General features: G+C 44.4%; 1 protein-coding gene across 1 annotated transcript in view; it reads left to right on the forward strand.

Moving 5' to 3' along the window:
- LOC129386728 (uncharacterized) overlaps nt 1-18,132 on the forward strand; it is a 64,251-nt gene that overhangs the window by 16,953 nt on the left and 29,166 nt on the right. Inside the window, exons 4-8 of the mRNA XM_072284099.1 lie at nt 3,335-3,527; nt 4,293-4,521; nt 5,225-5,390; nt 10,259-10,374; nt 13,231-13,399. Of these exons, the coding sequence (XP_072140200.1) occupies nt 3,368-3,527; nt 4,293-4,521; nt 5,225-5,390; nt 10,259-10,374; nt 13,231-13,399 (840 nt within the window). The 5' untranslated portion in view covers nt 3,335-3,367. The remainder of the gene's footprint in view (nt 1-3,334; nt 3,528-4,292; nt 4,522-5,224; nt 5,391-10,258; nt 10,375-13,230; nt 13,400-18,132) is intronic.

Raw genomic sequence — 18,132 nt, forward strand, 5'->3', positions numbered from 1 at the left:
TTCATAATGCTACACACATACGCTAACAAGTATTTTTTATATAAATTGAAACCAACATGTTGCATAAAGCTCTATCTTCACGTGTAATACTTGATCTGGTGCGCAGTGCTTCGACAATCAAATATACAGCTCAGATAACAAAGTAAAGTTCTAGTATTGGTAAATTTGAGAGCGCAGCTCACAGGCGCACATTTCTGCGGTGAGTGCTGATGTGCCTCGGCATCGTACTTCGGCGTAACCGAGTGAACAAGCACAGCCAAAGATGAAGGCGAACGCAGAGCGCAGCGGGGTAAGACGAGAGGAGGAAAGCGGGAAAGACGGGAGGAGGAAAGCGGACAGAAGGGCGCAGCGGAAGCATGAGGCGGAAAGCGGCGGAGGGTACGGCGAAAGCGTGAGCAGAAAAGCGTTGTGAGGTGACAGATGGCGCCAGAATAGCGCGCGTCGTGCGTGAGGTCTCTCGACACCGGCTCCTGTGAATCGCACCCACGCGTCACCCACGCGTTGGCGGTCGCGATCTCCAGATTATCGAGGCAGTCGCGCCGCACTTCGCTGCATTTGCAACCTCCAGCAGGAGACAAATTGTCCGTTCCTGCGAATATATCGCGAAATGAAAACGCTCATAGCCTTCTGTTGAAATTTTCGCATTAACGAGTGGCGTAATGGCATGTGATTTTCTTTATTCAGGATAATTTGCATTATGTAACTGCTAATTTCATCATCGCGTGCGGGAATTTTAACTACCTCAAGGGAAAACTTCTCAGCAGGCGAGATCCCGAGTGCTCGTAGCCAAGGAAGCAGCCTTGCTTTTCAGTTGCGACATAACTGATTTCTTCACAAGATCCTCCCTCGGTTATTTCATCAAAAATGATTGTATTCATGATCTGGAGGTCCACTGTCTCAAACCAGCCCATCTCAATATTTCTGATGTGTCAATAATACTCAAATCTTACCTGTCCTAAACCTGCAACACAGCATGTGCTTTAGTAAGGGCCATGCAAGATTTCTTATTATGGCAAATAAATTGGACTGCACTCGAGCAAATGCTTCCGTGAACGCCTGAGCCGAATGTAAGTCCCATCGAAGCAGTGCAAGACACGTAAATTACCGCGACAGCATGTCGGCAAGGGACCCATGTCGCAGAAAATGCGGCGCTCGCGTGCAGCGCCTTTGGACGGGTAATTCATTCGGAACCACGCATACCCGTGCACGCAGGCCCTCTGTGTTGGGCGAAGACGTGGCTGAACTAATTGGATTCAGGAGAGTAAAATGCGTCAAGGAGATCCTAAATACGACTTACACACAACCGACAGACATGATCACATCGGATTGTAATTTCAATTTACCAGAAAACGTGGTATTTCTATGCGGAAACTCAATCATAAACAAATTTTCCAGCGTGTCTACCAGTCACTCAGCGGCGCGCCGATTTTGGTTCCTTTCAACAGCACCATGCAGATGGCGATCAGCTCCGCGCATTCGCAGCGCATGCATGAAGCCGTGTTTCTACGGGAAAGCTCGCCTTCGTGCATAGCGTTCGTCTCCAGCACTTCCCGGAAAACATTAGCTAACATAAGTGCCAGTTGCCGGGAAGCGTAACAAACGCAGATCTTCGAATGCTCTCGCGTTCCAGCCTAAAAGGCTAGCTTGGGCGCCCTCCATATTTTGTACTCTAAAGATAGGTCACGCTTTCCTTCGGCTCCTTCCAAACCCTGTCCTTGGCACATTATCACGTAAACGCTACTGCGCATAACTGTTGGTGGAATTTCTTCAAATAATAATAAGTTTGTGAACATCCACAATATCATATGCAGCACTTGAAATACTCGCAATGCTTTATATATTAGGAAAACGCAAAATACTAGTGTGTTCGAACTGTTGATAAAAAGTTAGTTTTTTACCTGCGATATTTCCACGTTGTGTTTTCCACATTGGCCGGCCCTTGCATGGCGTAAGATTGTGGAATCGTTGAAGTTTGTTAAACGCTACCGCAACCGCTATCTACCCCTGCGTGTGAAAGTGTATCTTTGTTCTTGTGCAGAATTTCTTCGCACATTGACATTCGTATCAACGTACCAACTCGGCATTTTCTATGATCGCAGAGTGCGAAACTGCGAGACTACTGTGCACATCTGCAATGCAAAGTCCGTGACAACGTAAAAAAATGTCGGTAAAAACGTGAATGCAAAGTAATTCGCAACGGCACAAACTAAGCTTCGTTGTTTTATAGGCCATATAAATTGCAGTACACATTTACTATTTAAAACTGGGAATCACGGTATCACGCCCGCCTAGGAAATATAAACGGCTATCGTTCGATCACCACATATATACTTTCTGTCACAACACTTCCGCGATTAACAGTGCCAGCATCGGGAAGAGATTGCTTCGGGGTCCCTGTCGCTTTAACGTGTGTCCTCGGTTGAGATAACGTAGACCCGTAGTGTAGGTGCGTCAGCAGACAGTTCACGCAGGGCGACCCGCTCTCTTGGCTGGAACTGCCATCTGCGGGAAGCGCTATCTGGAAGTGTTTCAACGAAGCGGGCGCGCTGTTCCATGGACTCCGAGATACTTACGCGCCGGCGTCCGCATGTGGCGTCCGCCACTTGAGCGAATGCGGTCTATGCATTGTAGAAACGCGGCAAGAAGTGTTTGATTTTTTGCTCAACAGAATTGTGCTTTCTCGCATATTGAAATTACAATCTGAGACCTGTCATGTCTGTAGGTTGTGTGTAAGTCGTAATTTACGATTTTTCCACGTATTTTAGCTTGAGAAATTCAATTAGTTGAATGAACGCCTGAGTATGTGTGGTCCGAAACCCTTTGACGCCGACGCCGGACAGCTGACGCCGGATTTTTTGCGACACGGGCTCCTTAACGATGTCGCGTTAAAATGCTCACCGTGGTGATATTCTGTGGGCGGAGCTTTGTGCCTACCTCTCCGCTCCAACCATTGCCTCCACAATGGAAGCTTTTCAAGACGGAGCGGGAGCACCACGAAGCGAATGAAGAGGGAGCTTTCATTGCCGATAACTCCGATTCTAATGAATATTTCAAATACTTCTAGAAAAGCACACTTTACATTCAAATGCATTTCACGACTCCGATTAACTGTGTTAGTGCCCTTTCAAAGTCAATATCGTGGTAAGATTGCGAAACATGGTAACTAACCACCTGAGTAATGAGTCTCGTCAAGGCGATGGTCTGATCACTCGCAGTGGTCTACTTAAACACCTCTGCTACGTGGGTCGGAGGGTTAATAACAAAGAAGGTTTTCATTCAAGAAATGTCTGTGGGATTTGTTTTACATTTATGCTAAATATATGTACTTCTACAGGATTCAACCCAGAGTGTAACGGAATCATCAGAAATGAACACAGCAGCAACTATTATAGCTACTTCCAGTTCACCTGAGCCAGCATCAAGCACCGAGACCCCGACTAAAGCAATCGCTACGACCCCGACTAAAGCAATAGCAACGACCCTGACTGTGACGACAACACCGGCCACGACCATATCAACGTTACCACGTGAGTGCCTCCAGGATTACCAGCTGATATTCATGATGAGGCCGTTTTTTTTCTCATGTCATATGTTGGAACTGGAGAGCGCGTAGTGCGGGGCCCGGGGCAGTTATCTCTTATTGTCCATTAGAATAGGTGCTACATAGGCGACAATCGAAGCCGCGTGCATAACATTATATCTATAATGTTATATTATGTAGACATGTATGGAATAAGAGAGAATGGATGAGTGAATGAAAATGCGTTGGATCGCATACGGCAGACATTGCCAGCTCTTGACTGCAAGCTTACCGCTATCATTGAAAAGGAAGGCGTACAATTAGTGAATTTTGCCAGTTCTGACATATGGGGCAGAGGTTTGGAGACTGACAAAGAAGCTTGAGAACAAGTTAAGGACAGCGCAAATAGCGATGTAACGAAGATTGCTAGGCATAACGTCATGAGACAGAAAGAGAGCGGTTAGGATAAGAGAGCAAACTGATATAGACGGTATTCTAATTGACATCAAGATGAAATAATGAAGCTGGCAGGTGATATAATGCGCCGGTTAGATAACTGTTCGTCCATTAGGGTTACAGAATGGGTACCAAGAGAAGGAAAACGCAATCGAGGACGACAAAGACTATAGACGTACTCGCTATGGACTATAGACTTACTATGATTATATACTTACTGGCTAGGAACTAGGAAATGTGTTTAGAGGTCTGGCGCTTCGTTTTCACGAATGCTTCACAATGTCATTGCAAATGGTCCTTCGCCTTCTCTTTCAAGCCATCGTTTACAGACCCCCGACCTTGTACTCTGTAGTGTGCACCGTCGACTGCAACATCAGGATGGTGGTCCCGCCGGACGGTGTTTGCGACTTTATATTTTTCGACTCTCTATATGTGACTTGCGGTGGCGGAGTCGGCGACGCGCAAGCGACGCCCAAGTTACAGCGCTTCTTCGACCTGGCCGCTCAAGGCAACGACACGCAGTTTGGATGCTCCATAGACGCATTGTAAGTTGTGAGATGCACTGTGCGGAGTTCATAAGTTTGGGCGAGGGACAAAATATAGCACACGTAAGTCATAATAATCCAAAGATATGTCACTGGCTCATGCAAATTTATTCTAGTAAAATTATGAGAGAGTTGGCGCGAACTGATAACTGGTAGCTAGCTAACTTTGTTCTTGTTTCCAGTTACGTGATTTGAATTGAAGGGAATTAGCCTCCCGGCCTCCTTTAAGCTGGTGACCATCTTAAACCGTAAGGAGTGGTAATCACCCTCAGAGGCAGCCAGGAGTACTCCTCGAAAGAGCGGTATTTTAAGCTACAAAATTGGTTGTGTGGAAACTAAATCAAGGTACTGTATGGCAATAGGCTTGCATGAGGGTAAAGGCGAATTGGTTATCGCTGAATCGATCTCAATCATAACCTTGTAGGCTACCTAATTTGCACAAATTAGCAAAATGTCATCTTCTTATTGACCTTGCACATAAAAAAATTTATCCTTTTTTTTCGTTTTCTTGGTATGACCTGCGAGAATGATGTATATCAAGCGATAATAACCAAAGTCTCTACATCTCAAACAACATGGGCCACTCATTTTCATGGCTTTAAAATAAGCCATGAAGACTGCAGATGTATTATTTTGTGCTGTATCTTGGGCGCTGCCCGGTCCTCGAAATAATGGCTCTACTATATTGTTTCCTTGTTCGCAGAAAGCTTGGTGAATTTGTCACTGACATCGGGAAATCAGATTCCCTGAAATGGGCTCAGGAGAAACTGTGGGCAAACAACGTGTACCACTGGGGCGTCATGAATATCTACCACGTTCTCCTGTTTCAAGACCCGGATATCGTGAAGAAAGCGCTCGAGGCCCTGAAGGTAAATTCATGACATTTGATGTGCTGTCTAAAACTTCACATCAGCTTGAATGTTTAACGAGATGCTTCGGCTCCAATGGCAGGTTACTAGGCGGTGACTTGAGGCAAGGGCGCTACAATCATACACCAATAGAAAACTCTACAATGTCAAACGCCTTTTTGACAGTGCGGTGGCGGCCTTCAACTTCTGCAAACTTCATAGTTAATATAAAGATTGCTCGCTCGATTGGGAATAATGAAAACATATTCACCAAACCAAAGGAATTGTTTAATAAACAGGCGCAGTTTTACCAGAAATGTGGAGCCTTCGATTGCGATAACAAATTAGTTGACAGGTGTACTAAGTAGGGAGAGTAGTACTTTCAACTGTACAAAATTACAACCATTCGCTCAATTAACAATATATCAAACATGTTGTCGCGCGCGCACAAGCAAACATGAACACATCTCACTCGATGACAGCAGAAACTAGCTGCCGAAATGTTCGAGAGGGGAAGCGTGGCAGCGACAGCGAGCGAATTGACCTTCGCGCTGCCTATAGCTTGAAGACGAACTAAGCGGCGAAAACAACGCGGACAAAGCTATCAGCACTCGGCGCCACTCTTCCATCACAGATCGCGTTCAACATGAATGCCGGAGCAGCCGCGCGATACGCTTCAGCCTCTGGAGTAGAAGACCCCTCTCTCCCTGCGCACGGTGCCTTTTGCGCTTGGGATTGAGCCGCCTTTGTCGGCACAGAACCTTTCGCACACTGTCAGCGCGCAAACCCTTTCATGCTGTCACGCGGGATGTGCCGGCCAGGGCAAGCTGGAATAGGCGACATTGTTTCGAGTTCCCATTGGATTTGTGCAATAAGAGCTGCTGCACCCACCAGCTTTTTGGCTGTGCTTCTTGTTCACAGCGTTCACCCATAATTTGTTTTCGCGGCCTTTTCGGTATATTTACTGCTGCTGCGGACCAGGTGCATAGACCACTGCATCTAGTGTCACTTTGATTTTTTGGGCAGCAGCCACGCAACTACTGCCCGTCAGAGCTTTCGGCCTTTCCGCCGCCTGTATTTTGTTTTCTTTCGTTCCACTGAAGTGTGTATGCGGTTTTTATGCCTTCTGAACAGTCCGTCTACAGTCCGGTGTTTGCTCTGCTGTCAAACAGGGCCTCATCTTCACATCTCCTCCCATTACCCACTGATGATGAGTTAGTTGCTGAATGCGAACACTGTTCGGCCAGGTTTAGCCGTTGTTGACGCAGGTATATTACCTGCTTGTATTGCAAAAACTCAGCCGTGTACAAATGGTTATATTACCAGCTTGTACAGAACATTTCAGTGTTGTTCTCAAAGTGGAAGACCTTTATTTGTAGGGAGATTATAATATTCCATCCGTAGGCAAATATTAACGCCGAAAAGCCTGCCGAGGTCTTGCCCGCTCACAAAAGATACCGCCCGTAGCATTGGCTAAAAGAGAAAGAAAAAAAATATGAATGGAAAGTAACAATAAGAAATTTCCATTGAATAAATGCACATAGCGCGTGCTTGTCTTAAAGTGCTATCACATACTGAAATCTACACCCACTAAGGACGTACAAATATCGTCGAACAAATCTGTTTTAAAACAAAAAAAGAGCACCTGCCGTAGTTTGTACACGCGTCCACAAAATATTAAGGACCATGTAATCACAGAAAGAGCTGAATATTTCCGCAACCTCACAATGAAGGCTCGTATTTGTATTTCGGGCCTCGGCTAGAATTTGCTAACAACATTGTCGCTTACAGTTTTACTGGCTACTGCTACACTCTGCTCGGGGATTGAACGTTTTCTGAGATCCCGTGGTCTGTAAACTTCTGTGGCCGGGTGTACATGAGCATAAAGTTCTTTGAAAAATAATTCTGGTATGTGACGAATAAACAGTTGAACAACGATAAAAACTATTGAAAAAAGACTGAATTTTAGTTCAGATAATGCATGTGTTTACGGATACGCTATGAAGTTAGTAGAAAGAATGAACGATTGTTAATCCCGTTTCAGTGGTTTACTTTTTAGTGTACAATCAACACTCAATTCAAGAGAGCTTAATAATTCGACAACCTTGTACTGAATAGCTTGCTTTCCATGCCTAGTCCGGATTTTCTTTGCTTTCCGAATGGAGCTTCTGGAGCCATGTCTCGTGCAGACGGTGTATCGGTAGGCAGTCTGTAACTTAAGGTCAATGGTATGCTCTGTCGGATTGGAATTGTACACTTTTCCATGGGATAAAATTTCACATTTAATAAGAAAGGAACGGGTTGAGCGGCTACCTTTACAGCATCCTCATTATTTTCAAGGATACAAAGTACGGTTTTTTGAAAAATTATCACCCTGGCCTAATTGGCTTCAGTTGTGGTTTCCCGTGCCAACATGTAAAAGTTTAGCTTAAAACAATGTATAATGCATTAATTTAGGTAACCACACAGGAAGCAAAAAGCTTTATTACTCAAACATCCTACAGGAGAAGCTAAATCAATTGCGAGGTGATTCACATGCGGCGTTCACGAAATGAGTTCATTGAACCACAAGTTCAAGAACTTCTGCGTGTACACTTGCAAAGTTGAAGCCGGTTGTCCCCATGATAAGTTCGCATGATTTTACATTCTAGAGGGTATGCTCCTTATTAACCTTAAAAAAAGAAACAAGTCCAGCATTTTATTCAGTTTTATATGGTTAGTTGTCAGGCAGCCGGAAATGTATTTAGCCGTATAATTTTGCTGATGTTTCTACTTTTCGCATTGTGTAACGTGTAAAGTTATTTACAGATATTTTAGGCCCTCGCCATGCCCAAGCAGGAGTGGGTACTTCAATAAACATGAGAGTGGTACAAACTATAAATATTAATAAAGGCAAACTCAGTCATTGTAGAAAGGCAAACGTCATAGAAATAGTATTTTTTACAACGAAGAAACGAGAGAGAGAGAAAACTCAGGTAATCTGGCATGTAAACAATTAAATCTCGGAAAATGTCATTCTCCCTGTTTTTTACTAATCAAGTGTCGTGCAACTCACTACAGTGCTCGGTAATTTGTTCCATAAAATATGGCCTGGTAGAAGGACGATTATTTTGGGAGTTTTCCCTGTTAAATGGATGGCGGATGGTTTTACAGTTAGATCACATATACCGCGTTCGCACGTTGACGGACATAGATCAGCAGCTCGAAAAGGTATGACATATCGCATCGTTTGTCTTGTCAGTGCATTATGACCATAGGGACTTTCTTGAAAATTGTAGCAGCCCATTTTTACATAGAGCTGCTACCTCCTCCGCAAACTATGGGTTTAGAAGCGTAGACTCTTGGGCCGGTTGGTGCATCTTGTAGTGTGGTTGAGCAGAAATTCGGGTGGGAAGAAGCAGAGTGGTGAGAACAGACGCTCAAATGAGCGTGCATAACACGAGCGTCTGTCCTGTCCGCACCGTTTCTTCCCACCCGTATCTCCGCTCAATGACACTACACCAAACAATAGCTTGATCGCTTCAAACTTTCGAGTTCTAAAGTCATCGTTGTAGTAAATGACCTTGCACCTAACCAAATTTTGCTTGGCTTTAAAGAGAGTGTAGAAAAAAAAATTTAGTTTTTCGCTAACCCTCCCACGAAGTACGACTGATAATGGATACCAAAAAGTAATATAGCTCAATTTTAACGTATAAGAACGAATCATGGCTATACCTTCTTCGGACTCGTCGCAATGGCCGTCACGAAAACGTCGCTGTTGAGGCCGATAAAGTTTAACATTCAAGACACTGATGACGGCGTACATTCCGACCGGCAGCACGTGCCTTTGCCGAAACACAGCAGGCAGTCGCGGGAGCGCAACCGGCGTCGACGAACGTGGGTGCACGTGTGAAATTCAGTAGACGGACAAGTTCACTGCGGTCAACGCTGTGGTGGTTCACGTGAGCTCCGTGACCTTGGCCAGTCCCGTGGGCACTCATGATTTACATCATTCAAACATTATTCTCCTTTACTGGCGGGAATTTAGTAATGTGGAATTGTGCGATGCAAGCCGTAATGAATTGCGTGGGACCCGATTGCGCAATAGGCGGTCGTTTTATCGACACCTTAATATCGCTCTTTATGCAGGAGTGACGAAATCGCTCTCCGAGAATTTCGTGTCTGCATTTGTTTTGAGGACGTTTTTAAAAATGTTGATTTATTTCTTTCATGCAATTCCGGGTTTAGATCATTGCCACACCTTGTGAACAACGTTAGTGCGTCAATTTACTACAACGTCCTCCTGAGACTAGAATGAAACTTGGTTACACAGTGACTTTCGAAGTCTGTTTTTATCGCTGACTGGTATGTTACCAGTGTGAAAGACCCCATTTTATTTTCTTTACCGGATGTTGTTACACTACAGGAGCAGCATCTCCGTCAACTAGGGCGAAGTAACCATCTCTTCATTTTTTAGCATAGCTGAAAATACTTTTATTGCCATGAACCCAAAGACGAAGTTGCAGCACAGTGTTGCTATAGTTGGCATCCTTGTGAATTCTGATTTATTTTCGTGGAATCGAAACGCCCTCATTCTTTGCTTCTGATCGCCATTGATGACACAGTGTCCCATTTCACATGAGGGTGACTTTCCTGTAATGCTTATGGCAAGAACACGAATTAACTACAATTATACCGTTTCATATACATTAAACGTAATATCCATGAAGGATATTTTATTTAATCTATCTATAGTTACTTTTGAGAAAAGTAGAAAACAATGCATACTGTTATGGAAGGGGTTTGACATGCAGCTGAATAAGACACCGCCCAATTTGAAGGATCTTGCTGGTGTAGAATATTCTTTTATATATATATTACATATCTATATATATATATATATCTTGCAGGCAGCGGCCCAGTTCTCCCAGCCTTCCTCAGTAAAAAGGGTGGCGTCGTATACATTTCTCGGAGTATATGCCCTATGGCATCTGAAACCTTGTGAAAATATTGGCCTCCACTCGAAGTAAGTGCCGCGGTCTTACGTCATGAATTAAAATTACAGGTGCCGTTCTTACATCCTGCAAAGTGCACATTATGTTAGCACCTCATAACAGGAATTCTGACGCTAACGGGCATTACCCGACACATATGGAATAAAATATTATGTTGTTATAGCACCGCCCAGAGTACGGCATGTAGTGCACCGCGGTGCTAATATGTTGAAAGTGAATGAGTAAACTCAAGTAAAATCTGTGACACAGACACTCGGGAGATTCATTGCCTGGCTGAGGTACTCCCACGCAAAAACTGATATCAATTAGGTTTAAATCCTTTGTCTACCGCTTATCGGCACTTTTGCGAATATATGCATTTTGAGCATCTTAATGATAATGCACAGGATCATCAAAAACAATATGTTCAAAGCAAAATTTCTGCGAACATGCCAAAATAATTTTTTTTTAATTTAACATCAACTGAATGAATTTATTTTTTCGGATGTTTGATTTTGAAAAACCGTGTGAGGGATGCCCGTAATTTATCTTAAGACAAGTTTAGTGCCTCTCTTGGGATGAGCTAGAACATTTGCAGCATACTGCATCAATGAAATGGGGGTGCTTAATCTTGGCGTCAAGCTACACATTGATGATGTAAAGATATCAGGTATAAGCTTATCTACAAAATCAAGCAGTTGAGTGCATGCGTACGCTTACCACGATCTGAAATATGAGATTGCCCTTCGGTCATTCACTTTAGACCTATTTCTTGCACTTCATTGTGATTCCTTGCAGAAGTTACAGAATAACAAACGGTTAAAAAGCTTTGGAGGCCGTTGGACAGTTCACAATACTAATAATGCACCAGCGTGGGAGAAGGATATGAATAATTGGAGATACTTTTGCAAAGATCTGTCTGGCGAGAATCCTTGGTAAAAGTACTACGTGGGTTATGTAAAACAGAAGCGGTGTTTTCGTTGCTTTAGGTGAGCCACAAGTTTAGGGTTATTGTTGATAATACTATATCATGATGCGTCTCGTCTCTGCATGGCAGATGATGTAAAATGGAGAACATGAAATGTTTTTGTTAACCTCATGAGTAACTTTTTTCTTAGCTGCATTCCTTAGCGTTGATTATGCCTGCCCCGCAGAAAGAATTTTGTAATATTCTGTACCGCAAGTTTTGTTTCTTTGTAATGGCTTCAAGCGTTTATTTTCAAACAAAGTGGGCACGAATGCAGTCAAATAAATCATTCGAGGCTCTCAATATTCTTCATTCATTTTTTAATACAGAAAGCTGAATAAAAATGGAGTGCTTCTTGAAAAAAAAAGCGTTGTTATGGCATCCAACTGTAGAAACAAAATCAATGGAAGACTCAACTACAATTGACGTCTACGTAATACGAATCTTTGTGGGAATTGTTGCAGTGGGCGAAGGCCTATGCGGGTCTGGCTCGCGGGATCCAAGATACGTGTTGCCGTTATCTCAACGCATAGTGTTTTAAGGCGCCAAGAAGTGACAGCACCAATTGGGTTTAGCATATTTGAAGGCTCCTTTTACAGAACTAGCTAAGCCAGGACGATGCTCGTCCTCGTCTGTTTCTCCATCTGACGCGCTATCGACACAAAGAGCTCGTTGAAAAAGGAGATCCTTGCAGAATGCTTCGCATGCGTGCAATCAACTTACACTCACTGCGCATGATCTGCCAGCGAGACATCAAGCGTCACGTCAGTAAGAACAGGAGTGTCCGGCCTATGATGCACGGCAGCTTCTCAAAAGCCATATATATCTCTACAATTATTTCGCCGTCACACGCACTTTCTCCCGCGGCAGAAAGCTTTTATTCTATTTCAAGGGGAGGATATGCACGATAACTATCCAAACCACGGTTCCTTTCTTTTTTTAGTTCGCGGCATTTTGCTTGGCAAAAAAATTGCGCTAAGAACCTTAGATGGATGAGCAAACCTCGTTTTACTCAGAGAGCAATGTTTTGAATGAGCCCTCTTCCTCTCCATTTGCAGAATGTCCTAAATTTGCCCATTTTTGTTGCAGCAAATTTTCGAACACAATTTTCCATATTCGACAAAAACTAATGGTGACGATGGCCGAAGCAATACAAAGCATCAAAGATTATGTTCAGTCACCAAAAAAGAACAAGAACACGAATGCAAGGCGACAGCAGAGCACAAGCGTGCGGCTTGTCCCCGGGAAACAATGCGCACAGCGTAATCTGGACAAGCACGATTCGGCTTTTGCAACATCGGTACTGAAAATTGCGGCGAGGGCAACTGATGCTTGCTAGTTTAAAGGTTAGATTGCGGCATTCCAAACAGAGTACCACTATCGTTGCTTGAATGCTATTTTGGCAGAACACTTACGATACCACGTAGTCTTTTGCATCCTGTCTCATGGCATGTAAACTAAGCATCCCACGATATAACACACTCATGTAAGACGCGCTTGTCGGACGCGAGTAAGAGGGTTACTATAGCTTCCCCAGAAAGAAAAAGGAAACAAAGATCAAAGTGATGGTTAGCGATTTGTTCGCAAATCGCCACTGCACTTCAGCTGTTTATTTGCGGACCAATAAGCAAATTAATCCACGTACTAGGTGTATGTGCTTACGTTTTGACGCGTTTCGAATTACATTAAACATATTACTAAACGTCATCGCCGCTGGGAGGTTGGTCTTACTTTTTTTTTTTTTTTGAGGGCATCGCAATTATCAAATTGTGTTTCGTTTCTTTTGAAATCGGGCGTTGCATTGAATTTGGCATTGAGCGTGTGACTTTCACTTCTGTAAATTGTTGATTAAGCAGCTGCTACAAAAATGATCAACAATTTCCAATGGCAACTAATACCATACTCTCTTGCTCGTTTAAAGATCTGTCTTCTCACCGGACATGATTGTCTTGCTTGGACATTTTTCGTACCAAGAGAATAAGTTCAAAGGATTCTCCTACAAATGCTATGTATTTGCGCCCAATCTGCTTAATATGCACGTGAATCTGTTGTATGCCAGTACCAAGGCCGCCCACTACTATCATACACTCGTAAGTACATAGCATGAAACACCTACCAATTGCAGAGAATGTTGGCGCAAAATAATTGTGCGCGGAAACCACCGACCATAATTAGCAATGTTAGGCAATACCCTAAAGAAATATACTTGGCTATAGAAAAAATGCTATTGATTTTTGTTGCAATGAGCATATCAAGCTGGCGTTTCTTATTAATTTAATACATGCTAGTGAATAGTGGCGGTGTTCCCAAACAGTGGTTGCGCTATATTATTTCGCCAGAGCGAATTGCCACCAATCAATATGTGGTCAGGAAAGGCGGTCAGCCAAAGGCATAGAGCCGCTACGCATGCCAAGCTTTGTAAGTGAGGTCCCTGAGCCGTGGACGGGCACGCCGTTAGTGATACTATAACGGATTGTACATTTAGGCAAGGTAGTGTTTTGACAAAAACTGCGCGAGTGGCAGCGTGGAAGCCGACGGCTATTCTCCTTTCTTGTCACCGCCCCAGAGGGCGGTGGCAGAACTGCAGTGCTGTCCTTGCTGAATGCTCCATGGGACCATCAAAAGTAGAGATCATCGTGGTAGAGCGCCTACCCTGGAACCGCGATGGTCCCTCGATCGAGTCCCGGACCAGGACGAATTTTTCTTAAGCTACGACGATTTTATTTCCAGCATCTCGTACGGGTTTCCTTTGTAGCAATTGCTACGTATGAGTGGATCTCTGATTTTCCCTTTATTAGTTACTTCTTTCCACCTTGAGAGTTTCCGCAGAAGAATTACATCAAAGCCATTCAGATGATCGAAATCTCTCGCTCACAGCATCCCTGTCAGAAGGATCTTTGATCCAACTAAAGAGCGAATGAACGAGTGGGTGGGTTAAAAAAAACGAACGAACGAGAAAAAAGGAGACGAACAAACGTTCGCCTTGCGGAGTTCCGACCACCAACCTTCAATTAAACACAAAAATGGCTCGAAGAGCCAAAGAAATAGTATTGCATTCAAACCGAGGCAACAGAAGTTTCCCTTAAATAAGTACGCTGAGGATATGGCGGGAATGTTGGCGCAAAGACTCAGGCAAGGCAACTGCCGTTTCCCAGCTGGAACCACACTTTGGTCGCTATAGGAGTCTTGGAACACTCGCTCGACAAGAACCGCCGTAAGTGGTAATGCAGCTAGCGCACATAGATAGTGCTGGATATGAGGCGGAAGGAAAACCGTCCTTCTTTGAAAACAAAAGGTGCTCTGGACCATCTCTGGGGCTTGGTGCAAAAAATGGATTTTGCTGATAGCACACCCTGCGCTGAGTATATCAGCCAAATTGTGCACTCTGCCGTGACACCTGGCGCTCACAACGGGAGCACGAAATCACCTTTTTTTCTAAAACGGCCTCTCTTAAACAGAAGCCTCTCCTCACACTTTATGGGCTGTTATATATTGTCAAATAACAGATTCCGATACTCGGCTGCTGTTGACAAAAAGCTGCCGCCATTCAAGAACCTTTTTTGGATCAGTGCGTTTCCTCGTATCGTTCCTATGTCATTTAATAACTCGACAGAACTTTACAGCTTGAAGGAACCTATGCCGCGAAAAATGCGGCACCGGCGTCCCTCGTCCTGTGTATAGCGTCGCACGTCGTTCCCCCTGAAAGATTTTTGAACCAGCCATACCTATGCTCTCCATGCGGAGCAAGGAAGCTGCTGAAATAACTGAATTGCTCAACCAAAAATACGTATAAAAATTGTAAAGTACGACGTATACACAACCTGTGGACATGATAGCGTCAGACTGTAATTTTACTATGCGAGAAAATGTAATTTTGTTGTGCCAAAACTCGTAGAAACCCGATTGCTGGACAGGCCACAGCGTCCGCCATTTCCGCGCGCCGGTGCCTGAGTATTTCGGAGGCCACAGTGCGGCGCGCCTGGTTCCTAGTAACACACCTAGATGGCGCTCGCCTCCGCCGCATTGCGGCAAATGTCAGATGCTGGGTTTCTACCAGAAAGCCCACCTTCGTGCACAGCGTTCGCGGCCAGCGTTTCCGTGTAAACTTTGCGGTTGCATCCGCTCCAGAGTCTGGGAAGCGTGCGAAGCAGTCAGGGATCTTTGAATGCTATCGCGTTCTCCCTTTAATGGCGAAGCTTAAGCGTCCACAACCGTTTTGACGCCCCTAATAAGAAATTAAAAATAAGCGATAACCTGCGTTTCGACTTTCAGTTAGAAATACGCAGTTGCGGAAGACATGGATTATCGTCTGCTCACGTTCGGCCGTGGCCGCCCGCTGAGTGGCTAAACTTCTACCAGACTGCTTATCGGTGCCGTAGACGCCGGTCTCTCTCGTGTATATCGGTTATCAACACTCATTTAGCCTCGGACCACAGCAAACCTAACGGTAGACCACACGTACGCTTGCCGGGGCGCGCTCACGCCTTGTAGGCCCGGGTGAGACGCCGTGACAGGCGTCGCTTTGTATTGAGCGATTGATAGCGCTTCAGATCGGTTAGGCTTATGCAGCAGGAGCGCGAGGGCGAGCACGATCCCTGTCGTTCCCATAACGAACTTGCTACATTTGCACGTGGCTGCCTCTGCTGCGTAGCGTAGATAAATCGGTCGCCACGGCGTATCGCGACTAGCCTGATGGCGCTGCTCAGTTCTGCTTCCTGAGTCAAACCGCGCTCTGTGATTGGTCTCTGCGGCTGACGTGGCTGCACGCGTGCGGCGAGCCTGCCCTAGCGCCATCATTGTTGCTCATGCTTTCTGGTGATGTTGAGCCCAATCCTGGTCCCATGACCAAGTCTGAGGCTGAGGCTTTTGCTGACGTCGTAGATAGAATTTCTAAACTAGAGGAAGGACATGCAGCACTCGTTGCTGAACTCAAAAGCGCTAGAAAGGGGGAGACTGCTGCGCTAACAAAAGTAACCAAGCTTGAGCAAGGAAATGCTCTACTACATGCTGAACTTAATACTAAAGACGCGCTAGCAGCCGCTAAGAGCGAAATCGAACTTCTTAACGCAAGGGTAACGCCACTAGAAGCAAGCGCTCCGTCAGAGCGCTCGGCCGATTCAGCCATGGGAGCCGATCTTCTGCATGGTGTCTCTAATCAGCTAGTAACAATCACCTCTAGGTGCGATGACACGGAAAACAGGCTGCGACGATGTAACTTGCTTTTCTTTGGCATTCAGGATGACCCAACAGAGGATTGGGCAGCATCGGAAATGAAAATAATAAAGTTTTGCGCAGAAAAGCTAGACATAAACATAGCTGGTGCACAGTTGGAACGTGTACATCGACTAGGCAAGTACAATGCAGACAAGCACCGGCCCCTCATAGCAAAGTTCACATTTTTTAAAGACAAAGAACAGGTACTTGCAGCTGCACGTAAGCTTAAAGGCTCATCATTTTTCATACGCGAAGACTTCTCGTTTACCACTCGCCAAGCCAGAAGAAAACTGATAGAATTTGCGAAGACGCAAAACAAACCGTATAGGTTATCTGTTGATAGGCTGCGTATTGGTACAACAACATATGTCTATGATATTGCAACACAAAATGTTGTGCGGTGGAATAGATAGCATGAGAGGCGCAAGTGCACTCACGACCGTCAAGAATCGAGATCTCCCATTATAACACCAATATCACTATCATTCACTAACGTCCGAAGCCTAATATCAAAGCATGAAATGGTTTCATCCTTCCTTGAAGATGCCGATTCTGACATAGTCATTCTCACCGAAACCTGGCTGCATCCAGATATTTCTGATAATGAATTTTTTTTTCTCGCCCGCACTTACAATATCTACCGGCATGACCGCCTTGACAGGCGAGGTGGTGGCGTCATTCTCGCGATTAAAAAAATCATTACATCTTATTACGTTAACTCAGACTCGAATCTCGAGATCGTTTGGGCCGCCTGTCTAACCCGTTCTACAAAGGTACTCATTGGTGCCTGTTACCGTCCTCCTGATTCACTTCAAACCTTTGCCACCGACCTCCGTAACAGTATTACTACTGCAATTAAGGCCTGCCCAGCGGATATAATTTATCTATTAGGGGATTTTAATTTTCCACACATTGACTGGGCAAAGCTAACCTCTACCTGTCGAGTGTCATTAGATTTCATTAATTTAACCCTAGACTTCAACTTCACCCAGATTGTCAACCAACCCACTCGCGGTCCGAACATCTTAGATTTAGTACTGACAACCAACGCTGAAACAGTCAAGCAAATAACATACTTGGATGGTTTTAGCGACCATAATCTACTCCAATTAACCCTTAATATGCCGTTACCATATACTGGTATAGTAAAAAAAACAATTCGGAACTATAACAAGGGTGACTATGCTACCATTAATGCTGACCTAGACCTTTTTTTCAACAATGCACTTCTCCCTTCCTTTTACAGTAGAACGGTCGAGGAAAACTGGGTACTCTTTCGAGACAAATTACAGTCATTAGTAAACCAGTACATCCCATTAATCAAAATATCTAATGATAAATCGAACCCATGGTTCACCTGTTTTCTTCGCCGTCTTCGAAACAAAAAGAAACGCTTATACACTAGTGCTAAACGATTTAACACCCCACCGGCTTGGGAAAAATACAATCAATGTTTAAAAAACTACAACTCCGCGTTATCCGCTGCTAAAGACAAATATTTTTCACATGACCTTCCATCTCTTCTCAAATCCAACCCTAAAAAGTTCTGGCAAATTATCTCTCCGAACCGCGACAGTAATCACATTTTTTTACATGATAGCGACCATGT

Source organism: Dermacentor andersoni, chromosome 8 (genome assembly GCF_023375885.2).
Source record: "Dermacentor andersoni chromosome 8, qqDerAnde1_hic_scaffold, whole genome shotgun sequence".
Lineage (NCBI taxonomy): Eukaryota > Metazoa > Arthropoda > Arachnida > Ixodida > Ixodidae > Dermacentor > Dermacentor andersoni.